This window comes from Natator depressus, chromosome 7 (assembly GCF_965152275.1).
Source record: "Natator depressus isolate rNatDep1 chromosome 7, rNatDep2.hap1, whole genome shotgun sequence".
Lineage (NCBI taxonomy): Eukaryota > Metazoa > Chordata > Testudines > Cheloniidae > Natator > Natator depressus.
Genome location: NC_134240.1, coordinates 22833011 through 22855335, shown reverse-complemented (window position 1 = coordinate 22855335; position 22325 = coordinate 22833011). Strand labels below are relative to the sequence as shown.

General features: G+C 47.5%; 1 protein-coding gene across 1 annotated transcript; it reads right to left on the bottom strand.

Moving 5' to 3' along the window:
* Positions 1–245: 245 nt before the first annotated feature.
* SEC61A1 (SEC61 translocon subunit alpha 1) lies at positions 246–21646 on the bottom strand. The gene is made up of 12 exons (XM_074957653.1): positions 21491–21646; positions 18873–18940; positions 18090–18155; positions 17913–17991; positions 16816–16947; positions 15821–15930; positions 15394–15547; positions 12933–13093; positions 11897–12094; positions 11262–11453; positions 10081–10157; positions 246–2166 (listed from the first exon to the last, which is right to left on the bottom strand). The coding sequence occupies exons 1-12, from the start codon at positions 21495–21497 to the stop codon at positions 1980–1982; spliced, it is 1431 nt and encodes a 476-aa protein (XP_074813754.1). The 5' UTR covers positions 21498–21646; the 3' UTR covers positions 246–1979.
* Positions 21647–22325: the final 679 nt, after the last annotated feature.

Here is a 22325-nt window from a genome sequence, read left to right as displayed (position 1 = left end):
ACTGCAGCCAGTTCAAAGAGAAGTTCTAACTGAAAACGCAAATACAGTTCCAGCCCAGCCAGAACTGTGTGCCCAGAAGTGAGGTCCTTGACTGGTCTTTCTGAAAGACATCCCCTTTCCCCCACATCAAAAGTCACCTCTGAACTATCTCAGATTTTGCATCAAAAACTCTGTTGTCACATGCTGCTATTTCAAAACAGACCCTCGATAAAAAACAGACGAATGTAGTGTGAAGTTAACAAGTGGACTTTTATGACATTTTCTTTATTCATGGCTACTTTATTCCATTACTTTTGCCCTTTTTCCAATTCAGGTCCTTGTCCCATTTTAAGCGTTTAAGTTTCTACTGATAGGTACATAGCATACAGAGCCTGCAGAATTCTCACACATTTGTTAGAGCTTGGTGGCAAATACAGCAAGAGTTTCTGGCTCTGGCTCTGCTTTTCTCAGGAACATAATAGAAAAGATTCTGACACTCAAAGCACAAACCATCTTTTACGTTTTCAGAGTAACAGTAGAATATACAGTCATATTGGTGCAGTACAGAGAAACACTTCAACACTACCCCTTCCCATTCTGGTTCCCAGGTTGACCAATACTGTTTGAGGAAGAAACTTTACTTGCAGGATTCCTTTGTACACAAAATGTTTGCATTTGTCAACATTTAAGGTGCCAAGGATCAATCTAACTTAAAATTAGAAGTTGAGGATTTTTTCCCCAGTTTCCTTTAAGCCTTTTAAGATGACTTCTCCATTTTGATAGGAGCGGCCCTCAAAACAAAACAGGAGGCCACAGGTGTCCAGGCAAGTGTTTTCATTCCACACTATTCAAGTCAGCACGGGTATATTTTAAACATACTTCAGAGATGGCAAAGGGATGCTTTTTACATGGGCAGTGACAAAGTTATCAGACTAATCTCCTGTCCAGGACCATAAATTAGGTACTTTGGGACAGATATGTCAATTACACTTGTGGCATTCTGTAGCAACGAATCTCATACAATTCACTAGAAACAAGCAGTCAGATGAGGATATCCTCATTGCTGCTAGACTATTACTTATTTTTAATGAGAGAAGTCTTGGTTTATCAAAAGACAAAATAAGATTTACCTCTAAAAAGTTGTGACATGCAATCCCCAACTAGTTTCAGTTTCAGTGCCAGAGCTAGAAATGACTGTGGTCAATGGTAGTTAGAACATTTACAAGGCTTCCCCATATTACCAAGTTTTAAGGTTACAACTCCTAGGCACAGTAATTGCTTCCCCCTTGAGAAACCTAGACTGACCTGAGTTTTCAGCTTACGGAAGGGAAAGCACTTCTAACCTCTACAGAAGCTAGGCAACAGTCTCAAGCCAATATTCAGCATTTGACAAAACCTAGCTTAGTTTACAAGACATTTGGAAGTAGAGACACCTTTGTAAAAATACACTGAAAATGCGTCACCAAATATGCCATATTCCAAAAAATATACAAAACTGAACATATTAAACATTGTTTGTGCTTACAACCATAATTAATGAACTCCAGCATCAGAGGGAGAGATTTCCCTCAGCTAATCCACTGCAGAGGAGTTGCAAACACAATATATATAGAAAAAACATCCCTTCCAATACATAGCCCTCCCCCCATGTCTATTTATCTAAGCCTACAAAGGCTTGATTCATTCATTCATCTATCATTCCTGCAAGGGGATGAAAAATTAAAGAGCTGTCAAACTAAATCCAATTCAGGAAGTTGGTTTTCCTAATAAGTAATTAAAAATAAACAATTTTCTTTAAAAGTGTTTTTGCACATTTTCCAACAATTTATAAAACACAAACAATATGCTAAAAAGTGAACAAAAGGAAATGCACTTTGGAAACATTATTAAAATACATGTTCCTATAGCATGATGTGCCCGAGTTTGTTTTATTTCTTTTCACCTGACTGGATAATTCAAGAATACGCCTCCCCCTTTCCTAGGTCCATCAGAAGCTGGGTTTAGAAAAGAAGAGCTCCCATGCTCCCAACTTCACTCTGTTCCTTTACAAAAATTTCAAAGTACTGGTAAATGATAGTAACAGCTAGCAAGATTCCAGTTCCAGACCCAATTGCCCCAAGGAAGTCTGCCAGGACAGAGAGAGCACCAATGCAGAGACCACCAAACGCAGCAGCTGTGGGAATGTACCTGTAAAATACAATGGTAAAAGGAAAAGCACAGTCAGACATCATGCTACCTTTCGCACCAGGGATTGGTATTCCTGTAGGACAGTAGTCCCCAAACTTGAGGGTCATCCCCCCCCCCCGCACTGTACCCCTGTCCATGCTCCCCCACAGCCCGAGAAGTGGCCAGTGGTAAGGGGGCCAAGGCTGGGGGCAGGAGTGGAGTTGCAGCTAGCCTGCAATGGGGGCTGGCAGCTGGGCCCATGGCCAGGTGCGGCTCTGCTCCCGGCCTCAGCCCCAGACTGGGAATGGAGCCATGGCCAGTGGCCGGTACTGGTGCGGCGCCGGGAATGGAGCCGAGCCAAGCCAAGATTGGGGACAGGGCTGAGGACGGGGAGGGCCTGGGTGGCGCTCCCTCCCCACCCCCATGGGGGCTGGCCCAGGCCACACCATGCCGACCCAAAGGTTCCTCCATGCCCCCCTAGGGTGCTGCACCCCACACTTTGGGGACCTCCGCTGTAGGTTATACCTATCTGGGAGAACAGTCTGAATCAACGAGGTGAGTGTTTTCTATGAGGGAAAAAAATCAATCCCTTTAAAAGAACAGGAAGCTAGACCTCATACAACTAGGCATCTTAAATACCTTTTCAGCAGCTCCCCTGCAGCTTAAGGTAACTATTACAAATAAAAACAAAGGCCCTCAGTAGCAAAACACCCTCTTCCTCCCTGGTCCAGCAATCCAAGAGGAGGAACGTGCACTAGGCTCGGCATACTAGGTAAGGAGCCCCAAGCATGGCCCAGCTGAGGACAATCACCACCAAGCTGCCTGGGAATGGAATGGAATAGACTACAACCAGCCACATCTGTAAACACAGGGGCAGCCAATGGCAATTAGATCCTAGAAAATGCACCATCTCATTTCAAGTGACTTACAGCTAGCATTGAGATGGAGCAAAGCAGGCTGGGACCTGTAGTCTCTCCACATATTACACCTCCATATTAGAGGTGAGAACTGCAGTGGGAAGCGCTGCAGAACTAAAAGGGTCACTTTGTCCCCCACCTCTGCACCAAGTAGTTTATTAAATACTTATTTGGGATTTAAAACAATATCATTTAGAACACCGTAACTCTTACCCATAGAGGTATGTAACTGAGACATCTGTGACTATGATTAATTCTTCTTCGAGTGATTGCTCATGTGTATTTCACAATAGGTGATTCCAAGCTGTATCTGTTGGAGGTGGGTAGGAGTTCACAAATTCCCAGCACGGAGCACAGCCTTGCCGAACTCGGCGTCCTCCCTTGTCTGGGAGATGATCGCATAATGCGAGGTGAACGTGTGAACTGAAAACCATGTGGCAGCCCTGCAAATGTCCTGAATGGGGACATGGGCTAAAAAGGCAGCAGACGAGGCCTGCACCCTAGTCGAGCGCGCCCGCACAATCGATGGCGGCGGAATTCCAGTCAGGTCATAACAGGCGCGAATACACGAGGTGATCCAGTTGGAGATCATTGAGTGGAGATCGGCTGACCTCTCACGCGTTCGGCCAAGGCGATGAACAGCTGCGAAGACTTCCTGAACGCTCCAGGTAAAAGGCCAGAGCCCATCTCACATCCAGCGTGTGGAGGCGGCGCTCCTTACTGGACACATGGGGCTAGGGGCAGAGGACCAGCAGGAAAATGTCCTGACCTATGTGGTAGGCGGAGAACACCTTTGGGACTAACGAAGGATGTGGGCGGAGCTGTACCGTATCCTTATGGAACACCGTGTACGGGGGCTTCGAGGTCAGGGCCCCAAGTTCCAAGACCCGCGGTGCCAACGTGATCACAATGAGGAAGGCTACCTTCCACGAAAAGTGCAACCAAGAGCACATAGCTAGTGGCTCAAACCGGGGGCCCGTCAGCCGGGCCAGCACCAAGTTCAGGTCCCACTGCGGGACAGGGGGCCTAACGTACGGAAAGAGATGATCCAATCCCTTAAGGAATCGGCCAGTCATAGCATGGGAGAACACCATGTGCCCCTGCACCAGTGGGTGGAAGGCTGATATGGCAGCCAAATGCCTCTTGACGGACGAGGGCGCCAAGCTCTGGGTTCTAAGGTGAAGGAGGTAGTCCAAAATGAGCTGGATCGGGGCAGTCACGCGGGAAGCGCCCTGCTCAGCTGCCCATTCGGAGAACGTAGACTAATTTGCCAAGTAGGCTCGGCACGTGGAGGGTTGCCTGCTTTCCAAGAGGACACAGTGAATCCTTTCCGAGCACATCCTTTCCTCCCGGCCTAACCATTGAGCAGCCACATGGTATGGTGAAGTGCCACCAGGTTGGGGTGGGGGAGGCAGCCCTAGTGCTGGGAGAGCAGGTCTGGGCGGAACAGTAGCAGCCATGGTGGGGCGACAGCGAGGCTCATGAGGGTCCCATACCAATGCTGCCTGGGTCATGCTGGGGCATTCAGGAGGACCTGGGCCCTGTCCGTCTTTATCTTTTCCAGGACCTTGCTGATCAGTGGGAATGGGGAAAAAGGCATAGAGAAACTGGCCTGACCAGGACAGGAGGAAGGCATCAGAGATAGCACCCTGCCCCAGCCCCTCCAGGAGCAGAACCGGAGACAGCGACTCTTCTGTCAAGTCGTGACCAGGTCCACCTGGGGAGTTCCCACTCTTGGAAAAGTCTGTGCTCCACCTCTGGGTGAAGAGACCACTCGTGCTGAGAAGAGAAGTCCCTGCTCAAGTGATCAGTCCATGAGTTCTGGGTGCCCGGTAGGTGGTAGGCCTGTAGGCAAATGTCGTGGGCTATACAGAAGTCCCACAACTTGAAGGCTTCCAGGCAGAGGATCAGGCCCTGCCTTGCCTGTTGATGTAAAACATCGAGGCCATGTTGCCCGTGAGAACCCTGACCACCCTGCCCTCCAGGTGCAAACGGAAGGCCATGCATGCCAGGCGGACCACACACAGCTCCTTGACATTTACGTGGAGGGCCAGGTTCTGTGCAGAACACAGACCTTGGGTCTGAACATCTCCCACATGGGTTCCCCACCCCAGGTCCGATGCGTCGGACACCAGTTCCAGCAACAAGGGCTTGCCTTTGAACGAGTCCCCCACAGACCATGTTCCCTGGGGAGGACCACCACTGAAGGGCGGCGATCACCAGTTTGGGCACAGTGAGGACCTGGTCCATCCTGTCTCTGGCCCAGGAGAATGCAGAGGCCAACCAGAGCTGGAGGGGCCTCATACTGAGCCTGGCGGCACAAACCACATATGTGCACGCCAACACGTGATCCAAGAGCGGGAGACACGCTCTGACTGTTGTCATTGTGACTGTGTTGATGAGCCCTTTCAGGGTCTCAAAACTGTCCGGTGGGAGGGAGGCTCAGGACCGCCCCGATTGTACTGGGACTAATGTGGACTTGGTGTCATTCACTAACAGGCCCAGAGTGGTGCATGTGAACATATGGAGCGCCACGTGGTCCCATACCTGCGACTGGGTGCTGCCCTTGACCAGCCAGTTATCCAGATAAGGGAAGATCTGGACCCCACGGCGCCTGAGGTAGGCCATCACCACAGATATACACTTTGCAAATACCCTGGGGGCAGTGGACAGTCCAAACGGGAGGACTGTAAACTGGTAGTGTTCCCATCCCACCGTGAAATGTAGGAAGCGTCTGTGCCCCTCGAATATATGGATGTGGAAGTATGCAGCCTGCAGATTGAGGGCGGTGTACCAGTCCCCGGGATCCAGGGAGGGAATGATGGAGGTCAGGGAGACCATGCGGAACTTGAGTTTCACCATATACTGTTTGACAAAGTTCCTCCTCTGCCTTGTGGGTCCTGTGCTTATTGGTGGATTTTCTCACCTCAGAGGTTCATGGCAGCCCTCAGTTTGGCCACTTTCATGGCTCAAACCTGCCGTTCACTCAGTTAGCCTCATCACTGGCCAGCATGGGGAAAAGGAAGAACAATCCCCGCAGTCTCTGCTGATCCACCCAGTGGATCAGGGAACAGGCCAGAGACCTTCCCCTCTGGTGGAACCCACAGTCCAATTCAACTCCTCTGGTATCAAGTAGGGAGTTGGGGGGGATTGAGGGAACCCGGGCCCAGCCTCTACTCCGGGTTCTAGCCCAGGACCCTGTGGATTGCAGCTGTCTACAGTGGCTCCTGTAACAGCTGCATGACAGCTACAACTCCCTGGGCTACTTCTCCATGGCCTCCTCCCAACGCCTTCTTTATTCTCACCACAGGACCTTCCTCCTGATCTCCGATAATGCTGGTACTTCTCAGTCTTCCAGTAGTATGCCCTCTCGCTCTCAGCTTCTTGCGCCTCTTGCTCCCAGCTCCTCGCACACACGCCACAAACTGAAGTGAGCTCCTTTTTAAACCCAGGTGCCCTGATTAGCCTGCCTTAATTGATTCTAGCAGCTTCTTGATTGGCTGCAGGTGTTCTAATCAGCCTGTCTGTCTTAACTGTTTCCAGAAAGTTCCCGATTGTTCTGGAACCTTCCCTATTACCTTACCCAGGGGAAAGGGACCTACTTAACCTGGGGCTAATATATCTGCCTTCTATCACTCTCCTGTCGCCATCTGGCCTGACCCTGTCACAACTGGTTCAAGCCTCGCAGGTCCAGGATGGGCCTGAGCCCCCCTTTGTTCTTCGGGATAAGGAAGTAGCGAGAGTAGTACCCCTTGCGCTTGAACTCTGCTAGAACCACCTCCACCGCTCCTAGGCCAAGGAGCCACCCCACCTCCTGCTCGAGCAGAGCCTCGTGAGAGGGCTCCCCCTAGGGGTACAGGGTGGGAGAGTGGTTGGGTGGGGTAGAGGTAAACTGGAGGGTGTAGCTCCGAGAGATGGTGCTGAGGACCCATCGGTCCAAGGTCAGCTGCGACCATTCTGGGAGAAACGCACACAACCGGTTGGAGAAGGGAAGCTTTGAGGATGGATCCCTGATGTGAACTGTTAAGTCGCCCCCAGGCGTACCATCAAAACTGCCGTTTCCCTGCCTGTTTGCCCTTGGAGGACCCAGCCTCTGTGGGTGTTTTTTTACAGTCCTGCGACTTTTTATAAGGGAGCTCGTATTTAGAGTGGGTGGCCTATCTTAAGAGTCTTAAGCATAGTGCAGAAGTCTTTCAGGCCATGCAGTTTTATGTCGGTGCCGCAGCAGGTGCCTCAATGGACAGCCCAGACAGCAGGAGCCATGATACCCTTCTCATGGACACCGCGGAGTCTATGGACTACGCAGCTGTGTCCGCCACATCTGATGCTGCCTGCAGAGTTGCCCTGGCAGCAGCTGTACCCTCCTCCACCAGAGCTTTGAACTCCTTCCTGTCATGCTCCTGAAGGGAGTCCTCGAAATTGGGCAGAGAGCTCCACAGACTGAACTCATAACGGCCCAGAAGAGCCTGATGGTTTGCCACCTGTAACTGGAAGCTCGAGGACGAATAAATTTTTCCGCCAAATGAGTCCAGCCTCCTTGAATCCTTATTTTTCAGAGTAGGGGCTGGTTGGCCCTGCTGTTCCCTGTGGTTGACCAACTCGACCACCAGGGAGTTAGGAGCAGGGTGGGTGTATAGGTATTCATGTCCTTTGGTGGGCACAAAATATTGCATTCCGCTCTCTTCGAGATGGGGACCAGTGAGGCTGGGGTTTTCCACAAGGCATTTGAAATTTTCACCACCCCTTCGTGGAGTGGCAAGGCCACCCTGCCCGGTACCGAGGCCGACAGGATGTTAAAAAGGGAGTCCAAGGGCTCCTCCACCTCCTCTGCCTGAAGGTTGAGGTTTGATGCCACTCTTTTCAATAGCTCCTGGTGGACTTTAGAGTCCTCCTGTGGGACGGAGGGAGGAGGGACCATAATCGCCTATTCAGGGGAGGGCGAGGAGACAGGCGCAGTACTTTGCGTGTCCACCAGCACCGGAGGATCCACCACCTGGTCGCTCTCTGGGCACAGCGCCAAAGATGTGCATCCTGCCAATTCCTTCCTCGGAGGCCAGGAGAGGGTGGCCGATGGCTGTTCTGAGGCTCCTGCCACCGAGTGAGCCCCCACCAGGAGATGCATCGGGGACCACGGTGCCCACTAGTACCACTTCACCGGCCACAGGGCCCAGTGCCACTGCACCTGCTGTGGCACCGACGGAACTGGCTGTGGGCCTAGCTGGCCTGGCCCATTGATGGACGACTATGAAGAAAGGCTGGGGCTGACATATGACCTGCCGCTGTCCCTGGACTGGGAGGAGCGCCGACCACAAGACCGTGACCCCGACGTGAAGGAACAGTACTGCTGGTAGCAGCTGCTCTGAGATCGGCTCCGGCAGGTGGATCCGAGCCAGCAATTGACGCCCGGGGCTGTGGGAGCAGTGTCATGGCGGGGTCCTCGAGCGTGACGATGAAAGGGAATGGCGTCGATGTTCATGTCACGACTGGCTACTATACCCCTCTGAGATGAGGCCCTTCAGTGTCGTCTGCCTCGGTCTCATCGGTGTCCACTCCTCGAGGTGGAGCGGTGCCTGGAGTCTGTCAGATGGAACCCAGCCAGACAGCCTGGTGGGGGGGTTGACAGCAACCTACGTGGACTACACCCGGGATGGTCACTGAGCGGCGAACGGCGTCGGGAACATTCCCTGGTACACAGTCGAAGGCAACTGCGGAGATCCCAGCAGCAGCTTGCCTCTGGACCGTGGGGCCAACATTGGCGGTGCTCCTGGTACTGGCATAGACATAACATCCCGGGCCGCTTGCAGGGCCTCTGGGGTGGAGGGCATCAGGACATCTGGGGAAGCCTGCTCCGAATGGGCCAGGCTACTCTGCTCAACCTGAGTCGGAGGCCTACCCAACATGGACCTAGCCTCTCCCCCCAGTCTTACTCCGGCGCAGCGGCGGCGAAGGCCTCTTCTTAGCCTTCTTGGCATGCCCCACGGACAGGGAGCGGTGCCAACTGGTAGATGGCGCCGGGGGGTCTTCACGCACCGACACCACGGTACCCGGTGCCAACTTGGAGCAGTGCGCCGGAGTCAGGATCAATGCCGACGCCATCAGGATGGCCCAGAGCCTAACGTGTCTCTCTCTCTCTCGGTCCGAGGCATGAATGACTTGCAAATCTTGCAACTATCGCCAAGATGGGTTTCACCCTAACTGCAGAAACAGTCCGCATGCGGCTCACTCACAGGCATCGGCCACCTACAAGTGTCACACGACTTAAAACCCAGGGCGCGGGGCATGCCCCAACCTGGGCACACTAACTAAACCAAACCTAACTACAGGTACCATACACTGAACGAACAAGAGTTCTGGGGACGAGCTGCAGCAAAGCTGGAGCCGAGCAGTTCCGAAGCACCTTCACTGACGTCAAGAAGGAACTGAGGGTGGGGAGAGCGCGCAGCACTCCTTATACCGCGCCATGGAGGAGCCACTCCAGGGGTCGCTAAGGGCGCTCCCCTATGGATACTGCTAGGGGAAAAACTTCTGACACCGGTGCACGTGGCGAGCACCTGCACCTATAGTGGAATACACACGAGCAATCACTCGAAGAAGAATAACGGCTTACAAAGTTAGGTGATTCCATACCCATCACCCTGCAATGAAGGGCTTTTGGAGGTACCTTGGCCAGCTGATTGCTAGCCTGTTTGTGTGAGAGCTTTTATATTAGTGCGAGGACCCATATGTTTGCATGCTCACACCATGGCTGTCAGCAAGGACTGAACCCAGGACCTTCAGCACCAGACACAGGTCTACTACTTGAGCTAAATCCTTCAGCTGTGAGGTAGCAGTAGATTACAGTGTTTATAGGCCCAGCCTCCAGCAGGAGACATGACCTTATGCAGTAGGCTAGCATATCACCCTAGAACTGAGCTTGAAAGGACAACCAAGTTCTAATCTTCTGAAGACAGTGCCTACTGTAGCACTGATATTACATGAACATTTGGTACATATAGCCACGGACATATTTGTAGCTCACCTGTTTAGTTCATGGACCATGGAGGTTTCTCTATGGCCCCTCATTACCATCTGTTGCTCTTTTAGTTGTTTGGCAACCTGTATTGAGCCAAGAAATTTAGTAAAGAAATTTAGTTTCATTTTTTTAGGTTAATTTCACAGAACCACCTAGGTATCTGGAATTGAAAGCATGACATTTCTGTGGTTACATGTCAGCCATCTTCCAAGAAACAGAATAAAAACCAAAGTGGAGCTTTTCCCAATTATGTTTAAAGTGTAAAATGCCTTGTTCCAGTATTCTAAGCCATGATTAATAGAGTGACACACAAGCAAAACCCAGCCAAGATCTGTACAGAGTTCCAAGCAGGACCTCGGCCACATTTGGCAGCAAGCAGCCAGATCCATCCCAAATGAAAATATTCATTGTGCAAAACCTATTTCTTCCTAACTAAAACCTGCCATACTGTCAGCCACTTTACCATTTCCAATAGCAACAAGCAATTCAATTTAAGAATGAAATATTTTGTTCTTGAGTGTTACACATCTGAATGATTGAAGCTTAGATAGGCCAGCTACTGGTATGTAGATGTGCTGAACTATTTTTAACATACCGTCAATTAAGCAAGTTTGAAACACAGCTACTTCCAGTTATCAGTCCCTACAAAGATCCCATGAGAGCTTTTTTTTTTTCTAGGCACAGAAGTATTAAAATACTGTGTGTACGTATTTAATGAGATAATTACCCTCACACAGTGCAGCTGTCATCTGACCACTATGCTCCATATGTAGTGCTCCAGGCTACGCACTATGCTCCTTATGAAGTTTCTCTTTCATATTGTTCTGTTTCTTTCTATGCTACTCAAGTGATATTCAAGCATCTCAGATACATCTCTATTCCTACACCACCCACCTAGGGTTTTTTGGTGTGATCCAGTGAATAGGGCCCCAAATGGGAATCAGGAGATCAGGGTTCTACCTGTGTGCGTGTTTTCCCCTCTGTAAAATGGGGACAGAAATACTTGCCCAGCTTTAAGTGCTTTGCAATCCACAGACAAAAAGGCACTCCACGTAAGTAGTGGTATTACTAACAGGCAAGGCTGGCACCAGGCTATATTGTCCATTTCACAATATTACTGCTGAGGTAGTAATTACTGCAGGATAATTCTCCTGGTTTTATCCTGTAAAACAATTTCTTTAACTTACATCTTTGGCAGAGGAGCCAGAAACTTCAATCCATGTCTTGGAGAAGAAAGCACAGGAGCCCAACATAAACACTATATAAACAACTGCATGAACAGGGTCTTCTAACACCGAACCAAAGGACTCAGGGGGTGAGAGATAGTAGCAAAGTCCACCGACTGGATAAGAGCGAGCAGGGCCTCCAGATGAAGTATCCTGAAAAGAAACAAAAAAGGTTTGTACTGTTTAGTTTTGTGTCCCTATTTATTAGCAGTTAGACTAACCCTGGTTAAATGCATCATCCCTTTTTTAATAGGTAGAGTTTGTGTGCGCACATGGGCTGCACAAGGGAATTCAAGTTTCAGATTATGAGCAGTTTCTAAAGATGGGAACACAAGGGACAAATGAAAAAATAAAAGATACCGGGTTTGCAAGGGAGGAAAAAGTAATAGCAAGCCACAGATTAAACACACACGGTAAATATATTCCACAGTCAATAATGAAGGGAAAACATCACATGTTGGGCTGTTAGTCTCAATGTGCATAATTTTGCCAGGGAAAGTGTCACTATGTTTACAGAGATCATGTCCGAAGCTGGGCATTCTAGTGGGGCCCCTGCATGGTGTAAAACAGGCTACAGAAAACAGGTGGATACTTACAGACCAGGTGCCCAGCAGGCTAACCAACAAGTTGCCACTGAAGCGAGCAGACAACATCTGGGAGATCACATACAGATTAGATACCAAGGCAGACTGAAGAATGATCGGAATATTGGAAGTATAGAACAGCTTGATAGGATAAGTGTTGTACTGGCCACGGTAGCGGGCAGATTTGATGGGGAGGTCCACTCGGAAGCCCTGAAAAATGCCAAGTGAAAACCCCACTGTAACTCTGAAGTAAACCACACAACTGCAGCACATGCAAGGTCTCAACAAAAATCTTGCCATGAACCATGTGAGTGTCAAACACTCTGCTAGCTCAGCCCTTTATTTAAACCCTTCTGCCAAGACCTCAGACCCATTTAGATCGTTGCACAGGGCAGCTTAAATATGTGAATTTATGAAATGCCAAGATATTCAAAAGGTGAGTCTGAAATTACAGGAAGAACTCAGCATAGTGCCCACAAGTGGAAATTTCAAAGGTACACACAAAAAAAAACCTTATTTGCTACTTATTGGCCATTTTGCTGCAATAAATTCCAAAATGAACTCAGGTTTTTATGGGCTCATGGTATTTTCAGCAAAACGTTGAGGCATTTTTAGCAAGGTCTGTTAGTACACATCCATCATCTCTCTCAGTCTACAATAGTTCTCAAGCCTTTCAGGGGCCACAGAAAGCCAAGGGTGGAGTTCCAGCCTTTTTAGATCAAGTAATTGAAGCCCTGGCTGTTGCATGCACACCCAGAAGTCATTAGGAGTCTTCTGCATGCACTAAAAAGCTGAAGTTTAACTCTTCAAGCTGCAGAAAAAAAATCAATTTTTAAATACTCAGCCATGTCAATTCTGATTTAAAGCCACAAAAGAGCCAAAGATTTTGAACGTCTTAAATTCGTATTTATCTTCACAATTTTCAGCTTTTCTATGGAAGTGCTGTCAGGATCTGTACTCAAAATTTATCAGACTGCATTTGTGAAATAGGTGACTTTACTACATCTACCAGCAGGGGTTTTAAACATTATTTTAGATTCTGACTGACCTGGAAGTAAATGACAACAGCAAAGACAAAAATGGTGGCAATCAGGTTCATGAGGTTAGGGAGGTTCTGGCGGTAGAAGGCCTCTCGGAGAGCTCTGACTTTGTCCGTACGAGTAGCCAGCAGATGGAACAGAGCAATAATGGCTCCTTCAAACTCCATTCCTTGAATGAGAAAGGGAGAGGGGAAGGACAATGAGTTCAGTTATCTTAATACCTGAACTAAGACATTAACTAGGCTTCTGAAATACATTATTTAGGGTGGGATTATCAGAAGCACTTGCTGTTGGCCTAACTCTGCTCCCACTAAAGTCAGTAAGGGTTTTACCATTGATTTCTATAGGATCAGTTAGGCCAATGCTGAGCACTTTTGAAAAATCACACCCTAAAGGCAATTCCTTCTATAAGAAATATGTTAATACAGGGAAGAATGCAATTGTCTTCATAGTGTAAACTACATCTACTAATTTCATACAGGTATGGATTCCACACCATTTGACTATTTTAGACAGTGCCAAAGAACATACTAGAAGACAAAACAATGATTCTATAAAACACAGGGAACAAGAGAGATGTAAACAGTACACTTTAGACCCACAGAATTCAGAGCATCCTGAAGCACTGAATTATCCAAAAAAGTTTGAGCAATTTGCACCTGAGAACAAATTTCTTGTTAGAAATTTAGGTTTTCCAGAATACTTATCAGCAACACAGAGCAAAACACAGCATTATGGGATTAAAAGGGAAACAGAGTTGTAATCACTTTTTATGACAGTTACATTTCAAAGAAATGCATTGCTCTGTTTTCCTACTTTGAAGTTCTGTGCTTTGAGAACTCGCTATCACAAAGCAAGCGATTTTGACTCTCCTGTCCTGCTGAAAAATCACACAGAAAGAAGAGCGTTCAAAATTTATGGACCCAAGATTCTTAATAAGCAACAGCTTGGATTCTGCTATAACTATGAATTCTGTGGGACAAAACCACTGCCCTTTAAATAAAAGTGACATTTTGAAATGACAGACTCATATGCCTCCCAGCAACCAATTCTGAAGATTGGGAACCATTAAGAAAGGGATCGATAATGCCACTACATAAATTCATGGGATGTCCACACCTTGAATACTGCACACAGTTTTGGTTGCCCAATCCCCAAAAAAGATATATTAGAATTGAAAAAAGTACACAGAACGGTCATAAAAATGACTGGGGTATGGAACACTTCCATCTGAGGATGCATTAAAAAGACTGGGACTGTTTAGCCTGGAAAAGAGATGACTGAGGAGGGATATGCGAGACGTCTAAAACAATCGTGACTGGTGCGGAGAAGGCAAATAAGGAAGTGTTATTTACCCCTTCACAGAACACAAGAACCAGGGGTCACCCAGTGAAATTAAAAAGGCAGCAGACCAAAACAAACGTAAGGAAGTACTTCTTCACACAATGCAGTCAACCTGTGGAACTTGTTGCCAGACATGTTGTGCAGGCCAAAAGTGTAACTGGGTTCAAAAAAGAATTAGGTAAGTTCATGGAGGATAGGTCCATCAATCTCTATTAGCCAAGATGGTCGGGGACACAACCCCATGCTCTGACTGCCCTTAAGCCTCTGACTGCCAGAAGCTGAGACTGGACGACAGGATCATCAATAACTGCCCTGTTCTGTTCATTCCCTCTGAAGCATCTGGCATTGAGCAATGTCAGAAGACAGGAAACTGAGCTAGTATGACCATTCTTCATTCCAGATTCTGATTAAAGCATACATTTAAGGAGACAGTAAAGATCTGGTGGAGGTATTCTGCAGACTTACAATAAACAATGTAAAGTAAATGGAGAAAGCTGTGGACTGAACACCTGATCATCCTATATTATAGAGTTACAGCTTATTTGCACAAATGAAATTAGCTGCCTTCCTGTGAGCACCCAATACTTCCATCTCCTCTCTCTTCAGTTCCTCATGTCCCCTATGGAACCTCATTCCCTATCCTTGCAACTGAGGATGATTTGATTAGCCTTTGGAAAAAGTGTCACTCAAATCAACAATAGGGGTAGCTGCTGAGTGGCAGGACGCACTCCCTCCCTCAAGCAAGGTAATATGCTGCTTATATACCATTCATCTTAAACCTCTGGAGTCTTCTCTCACAGTATTTGCATTACACATGCATTTCTACCTTGCATACAAACATCTCTATTATAATTAGGATTCCACTTGAAAAAATTACAGGAGTTGAGAGGTCAAGAGCAATATTTACTATTTAACTTAATTTCCTTAATTTTTTTTTCTTTTGTGCATAGAAACACAACTTTTCTGTTGCTGAAATTCTCTGTGCTCTGGAAGGTTACTGTAGAAATTGCTATGTATGAGTGGAGCTTTAGAATGTGGGAAAAGTGAACATGAAGCTACTCAGATAATCTAGTCATCTTTCATATTACAGAATACTTAAATCTTAACACAAGCAAAAAGAGTTACCTCGGCCTGTGTTCACAGTGGTGGGGCTGAATGCCTTCCATACAATAGTCTCACAGATGTTGGTAGCAATGAAGAGAGAGATGCCAGAACCAAGACCATATCCTTTCTGTAGAAGCTCATCCAATAGTAGAACTATCAACCCAGCTACAAAAAGCTGCAAGAAAAGAAATAGCATTATTTACTGGAGACTTCATCCCTTTTTATTTTTTGTAATAATGCTGACTTAATGGAACAAAACATTTGTATCAACGATAACAAGGAGAAGATCAGATATCCTCTTTGCTTGGCAGACATGTGTGCTTTCAATTCTCCTCGCTCCTTTCCCATCACTCCATGAGGTTGCATAACTGCACCCTCTAGACTCCTTTAGGATAAAAGGGAAGTATGGTTTTGAGGAGTGATGTAGAGGGTGTGGTATAAAAGTTACCTGAATTGTGATAAGCAAACAGATACCAGCACCCATCTCAGATGGGTCTCCGTACATCCCTGTCATTACATAGACGATAGACTGACCAATTGTAATAATCATGCCGAACACTGTAAAAGACGACAAAAAATACTGTCAGTTTAAGACATTTGCAGACTAGTGAAAAAAGGGTAGCAGGGGGAAGGAGTATACAAAAAACTAATGAAATAGACATCTAAATGCAATGTCAAAATGAAGTTTGAGCACTGAAATCGGTCACTGGAAACTCTAGGATCAACAAAAACACTGCACAGCAGCAATGAGAGAAAACTAATCTAAACCTAAAACAGATGAAGCAACATTCTCAGTGTTAAACACTCTTGTTTGCAGGAAATATTTTTTTAAATACAAAGTAAAACATTAAGCTGATACATAAGCAATTTAGGTGAGTTTTTCTTCAGTAAACAGATTTTGGAACTTAAGTGTTCCTTGTACAGAAACAAGTTGTAGAGAAGATCTGACTAAAATTAACTGAAATCTGTATGTTACAGAGATAGCATAGCAACATTTACTACTGAAAAGAGCCAACTTTAAAAGGACTTGAGTCTCAAGTCCTTTTAAAGTTCACACAAGAAGGACAGCAGCAGCACAGAATTGCCTCACCATTCTACCACATCAAATATGCCTCAATTACATTTAGAGGTCTGGGCGGTATTGGTATCTCCATGGTCCATTTAATATTTGGTCTCTCTGCTGAAACTGCAGCAGGGACACCATCACGTGACCACCACTAAGAACTCAACTGAAACCCACCAGAAAATTTCAGATGGGCCAAGAAACAGCAGACAATAAATCAGAGTATTGAAGTACTAACAAATTCAGAATCAAGAAAACTAACATCTGGAGAGGCCTACACGTGCGATTTCAAGATTTTTCAGGCGATCAAGTTCACGACATCCATTGTTAATGTCAGGTCTCATTCTAGAAAAGCCTCCTTGATATCAGCTGCTACTTACATTTTTGCGCCCCATTGAAGAGAGCTCTGTCTTTTGGAGTGTCCCCAACCTCAATTATCTTGGCACCAGCCAAGAGCTGCATGATGAGCCCGGAAGTGACAATGGGTGAAATACCCAGCTCCATCAATGTTCCTGTCAGATGCAGAAAGCCAATTGTTGCAGTTCACCATTTCCAGACCCCCACGAAGTGCAAAGTTTGACTTTTCATTCCTCCCACCTCCTCATGGTACAGACAGAACAATAAGAGACACGTGGCACCTCCTTCTCTGAGTCAGTTTAAAAAGAAAAGTTTTAGAAGGTAACTGAAGTTTGATGAAAATTAATTTGCTAGACAATGAATCACGCCTTAGTATCATGTGCCCTGCATTAAAGCTATTGCTTTCTGACGTACCTACGCCAGATATAAGATGGTGTAGAAATGGTAAAGCTTCAATCTCCTCCTTTGAAGGATGACATTCTAATATTTTTTGGTATAATCATGTTTCTCAGTTACATGCACATCTCTGCACTTCCCATTTTGCTATAATCAATTGATTTGACCAGATACATATACACATACCTGAACTAGTATCAAATGGTGCACCAAAGTGATTGATACTGTATCTGATTTATATCAACACAAAAAAGCTTCAGTGAGCAACTGGACAACTGAGCAGCCAGCATAGGTTTTACTCTGTGTGACTGACCAAAGGTGTCCGTAAGAAAAAAAAGTACAAAGATCTTATAGCTGGGAATGTGCATCAGAATACATGGAATGTACTGCAGGAGTTTTATAATTTCTATTATATATGGGTATTTATGAGCTGTCTTGTTCCCACTTTCTCTCCAAAGGCTATTTTTCCTCCACTTGGCTATATGCAATTGATAATGTGTCTATTCATATATAATTTTAATGCATTTGTGCCAAATTCCAATCCCCAGATTTATCATTTTTTCTATTATGCCATGTTTATTGCTCCAATCCAGATGTTCACTTCATTAGAAAAAAAAAATCTATAAACTAAGACTAAAATCCCAACTGTTCAAACAAGCCAAGTTACACAGCCAGTGGAAGAAACCCTACGCTGGCAATTAAGCTACCTGAAGCAGGATCTTACCTCTATTTGAAGCCAGAATCACTCTCATCCAGTAGAAAGGATCTGCCGAGTCTGATGACATGATACCAAACAGGGGAATCTGAATTTCCAAGCAATGAAAGTGAAGTGGGGTTAAATTAAAGCGCTGACTTTGTTCTTTTTATTTGAAAGGAAAATGAAAGAACATTACAAACATACCTGGCAGCATACTAAGAAGATGAAAAGTGTAATAGCTGTCCATAGCACTTTTTCCTTAAATTGAATCTGAAGAAAAAGAGAAAAAGACAGGAGTTAAACTGAATGGGTTGTCACTGGTCACAACAACTCGTCTATTAAGCAAGTCAACTAAACTCTATCATGTAACTGCATACTTAGAGTAAAATACTAGAAAAAAGCAAATTATCAAGTCCCTTTTCATCCCATCTACACTATATGAAGTCTAGAAGGAAAGATGGTAAATCTTTAATGAAACTTTCATCCAAGCAAACAATCTTATGCAAGCAGTATAAGGTAATTCCAGTACTGAACCACTGAAATGGATTCTTAGTTTAACGGCCTACCAAAAAAAAAAAAAAGCTCTCGGCAAAAATTCCAATCTAAGATTATTTGTTCAAATCAGTTGTTTTTAAGGGAGATGGGGGAAAAAGAAGAAGAGTATTTTGAATTTTAAGATACCATTTTTAGCTACTCTGAAATTAATTCTCTCTCATATATATATCACCATATACCTCAGGCCTTGCCGACACACAAAAGTTGTACTGCTTCAATTGTACTGGTATAATTACAGCAGTACAACACCTACCATGGATGCACTCATGCCAGTGTAAAGATGATTTATATTGGGTACAACTGTTCACACTAGGGCTGTAATGGTGTAACTATTTCAGTTAAAAGTAACTGCACTGCTGACAGTTACACACCTTAGGCTTAGAAACCTTCTCTCTTACAAATAGAGTTCTGAAGGACATCTCAATAACATACCTTCCTTTCTGGCTTTTGAATTTCAGGCAAGATAACACAGAAGGGCTTGATCACTTCAAGAAATTTAACTGTAAAACAAAATAAAAAGTTAGATGGTAAAGTGAACACACAGATATGGAATTTATGGCAATCCTGATGATTAGTTACTGACATCTTAAAAAAATGGAAATTTCTAAATTTGCAAGGGCTAGGGACTAGGTGGTCACCTCACCCTTATCTGTCCTAGGTACATCTGGCTAACTGCGCTAACAAGGCAGTTGCACCTTTGAACGAGTGTGATAACAAATAGCAAACTTATTACACATGGCTGATTTGGGTGTTTTGTAACTCTTTCTTGAGAAGGATGAGGAAGAGAATGTTAGTTTCATTAACTTATTTTGTTTTCTAGAGATATACTCTTCCACATCCTTCCAACTTCTATTTGATGGTGGTTATTTGAGGCATAGGGTGAATAACTGAATTTATGTGGAAGGGTGAAATTACTTTGGGGATGAATGAATGAACCCCTTAAGGGCACTAGTTAAATAGTTACTCAAACAATCCCACAAGATTTGTGTGTGAAACTGCTCACCAGCATGAGGAGATTTATCCTTAGAAAGCCAGTGAGGTCTGAAAGTTACCTGAGCCTTAAGATTTAAGGAAATGGGAGGTATCTATAATACAGGCCTGAACTATGAACTCTTCTTTCAGATTTAACAGTTATAAAATAAACTGTTTTTCCAAGACAGGAACATAAGGTCCAAGGAAATTCAAAGGGAGGCAGGCTGACTCTCTCAGGACAACAGTCGAATCTCAGATTGCAGAAATTATGTGGTAGGATTTATTTCCTTTATATCCATTTCATGAAAGACAGCACAAGAGCACTGAAACTTGAACGCTTTCAGTAGCTCTGTGGAAATATGAAATTGATACTAAATGTACCCTGTTTAAGTCTAGACCAGAAACAGTTTACTAGATATTAAGCTATTAATTTCCAACAGAAATTTCTTGGATTGTGGTTTTTCACTTTCTGCAAATACCACATCTACCTTTTACTTTTACAACAATGAAACCAAAATTCTTTTCCAGAACCTAACCAATTCCTCCTCCTCAAACAGACTATCTTGAAACTTCTATTAACTAGGGACATGAACATCTTTCATTGCTGTGGGTTTCTGTTATTCAGGAAGAATGACTGATTTTTAGTTTAGGGCTACAGACTATGATCCACTCAGCTTGCAGTTTCTTTTACTATGGCACTCCTACTAAACATTAGATGATCCACAGGCAAGTGAAGCCAAGAGTACCTGTCAAGTACTCTACCCTGACCTCCTGGCATCATACAGAGCCTTCCCTACCATAAGAAAATTTGTATTTGCTACTTTGCATGCTGCTGAAAATTTCTTTCCTGATGTCATCAAAATTAGAACACCCAGCTAATAAGAAAAGCCTAAGCAAGAGTAGAAGGGATGCCAACATGAGAAAGCTAACCCTGATCCTAATACGAGGAAATTTACAAGGCAGCAGAAACAGGAAAGGAAACGAGGAAAACTGTGTTTGACTGCTCAGCGTGCACATTCATATTACAAGAAGATAATCCTGTTTTAACAGTTTGATAAAAAAAATAAGACCTATAATGTGTCAAAAACAGCATTATGAGCCCAATATGGCTCTCAGAAATGTAACCGCTCCAATATCCCCCATAGGGCCTAGAGCCAAACACAGGCTAGTGGGGAAGAAAAGGGTCCTGGAGGGACCCTGGGATAGCAGCAGATTTCAGGAAGCAATAGCACCTCCCAGCCCCTGCACAAAGAGTACACTGCCAACCCGGGGCACAGCTGGAGGGCGGGGGGGGCGGCGGCGGGGCGCCGCCAACCCGGGGCACAGCTGGAGGGCGGGGGGGGGCGGCGGCGGCGGGGCGCCGCCAACCCGGGGCACAGCTGGAGGGCGGGGGGGGGCGGCGGCGGGGCGCCGCCAACCCGGGGCACAGCTGGAGGGCGGGGGGGGGCGGCGGCGGGGCGCCGCCAACCCGGGGCACAGCTGGAGGGCGGGGGGGGGCGGGGGAGGGCAGCGGGCCGCCGCCAACCCGGGGCACAGCTGGGGGGCGGGGGGGGGCGGGGGAGGGCAGCGGGCCGCCGCCAACCCGGGGCACAGCTGGGGGGCGGGGGAGGGCAGCGGGCCGCCGCCAACCCGGGGCACAGCTGGGGGGCGGGGGGGGGAGGCGGGGGAGGGCAGCGGGCCGCCGCCAACCCGGGGCACAGCTGGGGGGCGGGGGAGGGCAGCGGGCCGCCGCCAACCCGGGGCACAGCTGGGGGGCGGGGGGGGGCGGGGGAGGGCAGCGGGCCGCCGCCAACCCGGGGCACAGCTGGGGGGGCGGGGGGGGGGCGGGGGAGGGCAGCGGGCCGCCGCCAACCCGGGGCACAGCTGGGGGGCGGGGGGGGGCGGGGGAGGGCAGCGGGCCGCCGCCAACCCGGGGCACAGCTGGGGGGCGGGGGGGGGCGGGGGAGGGCAGCGGGGCGCCGCCAACCCGGGGCACAGCTGGGGGGGGGCGGGGGAGGGCAGCGGGGCGCCGCCAACCCGGGGCACAGCTCGGGCACCCCTACATCGCTCCCCGGCCCCGGCTGCGCGCCGACACTCACTCCCCATCTCGGCCGCTGTTGCTGTCCAAAGAGGGAGCAGAGGCCGGCCGAAGGCTCCTGCTCACTCCGAGCGACACGTCAGTGCTCGAGCCCCACCGGCCCCCTTCCGCTTCCTGCCACGCACGGGGTCGCCGGCCGAGTGCCTCCGCGCAGGCGCTGCAGACTTCCGGCACCCCCAAGAACTACAATTCCCTGGCAGGCACCGACGCCGAGTCCCGCCCTGGCCACAGGCGCTATCATTCCCATCATGCACTGCGCCCACCAGACACCACAACATCCAGCATGCACTACGGCAAGACGCACGGCGCATTCCCTTGTACCTATTGGACCCAGGGGACTATAAATCCCAGCATTCCATGCGCCTCCTTGGGTCTAAACGATCCCCCAAGGTGACCCATGGCCTGCTGGGACTTGTAGTCTTCGCGTGTTTAGTCTCCATCTTAAAGCTGTGGGTCTAGGCACATTAGTTTTCTTACAGGAAGGGCCAACCTGGAAGTTTTGGAGGGGGAGGGGAAGGGTTAGCTGTGAAAAATCATGAGGTTGAGATGAGATTTTAAAAAATAAATACACATATGGCTTAGGGTTGCCAACTTTCTAACCGCACAAAACTGAACAGGCCTATCCCATCCCCCTGGGCCTGCCCCTGCCACGCCCCTTCTCTGCTGCCCCATCCCCATTCATTCCATCCCCCTCCCTCTGTGCCTCAGTCTCCCCCAGCCTCTCACACTCATTTTCACCTGGCTGGGGCAGGGGGTTAGGGTGTGGGCTCCGGCTGGGGGTGCAGGCTCCCGGGTGGGCCAGAAATTACAGGTTCAGGGTGCGGGAGGGGGCTCTG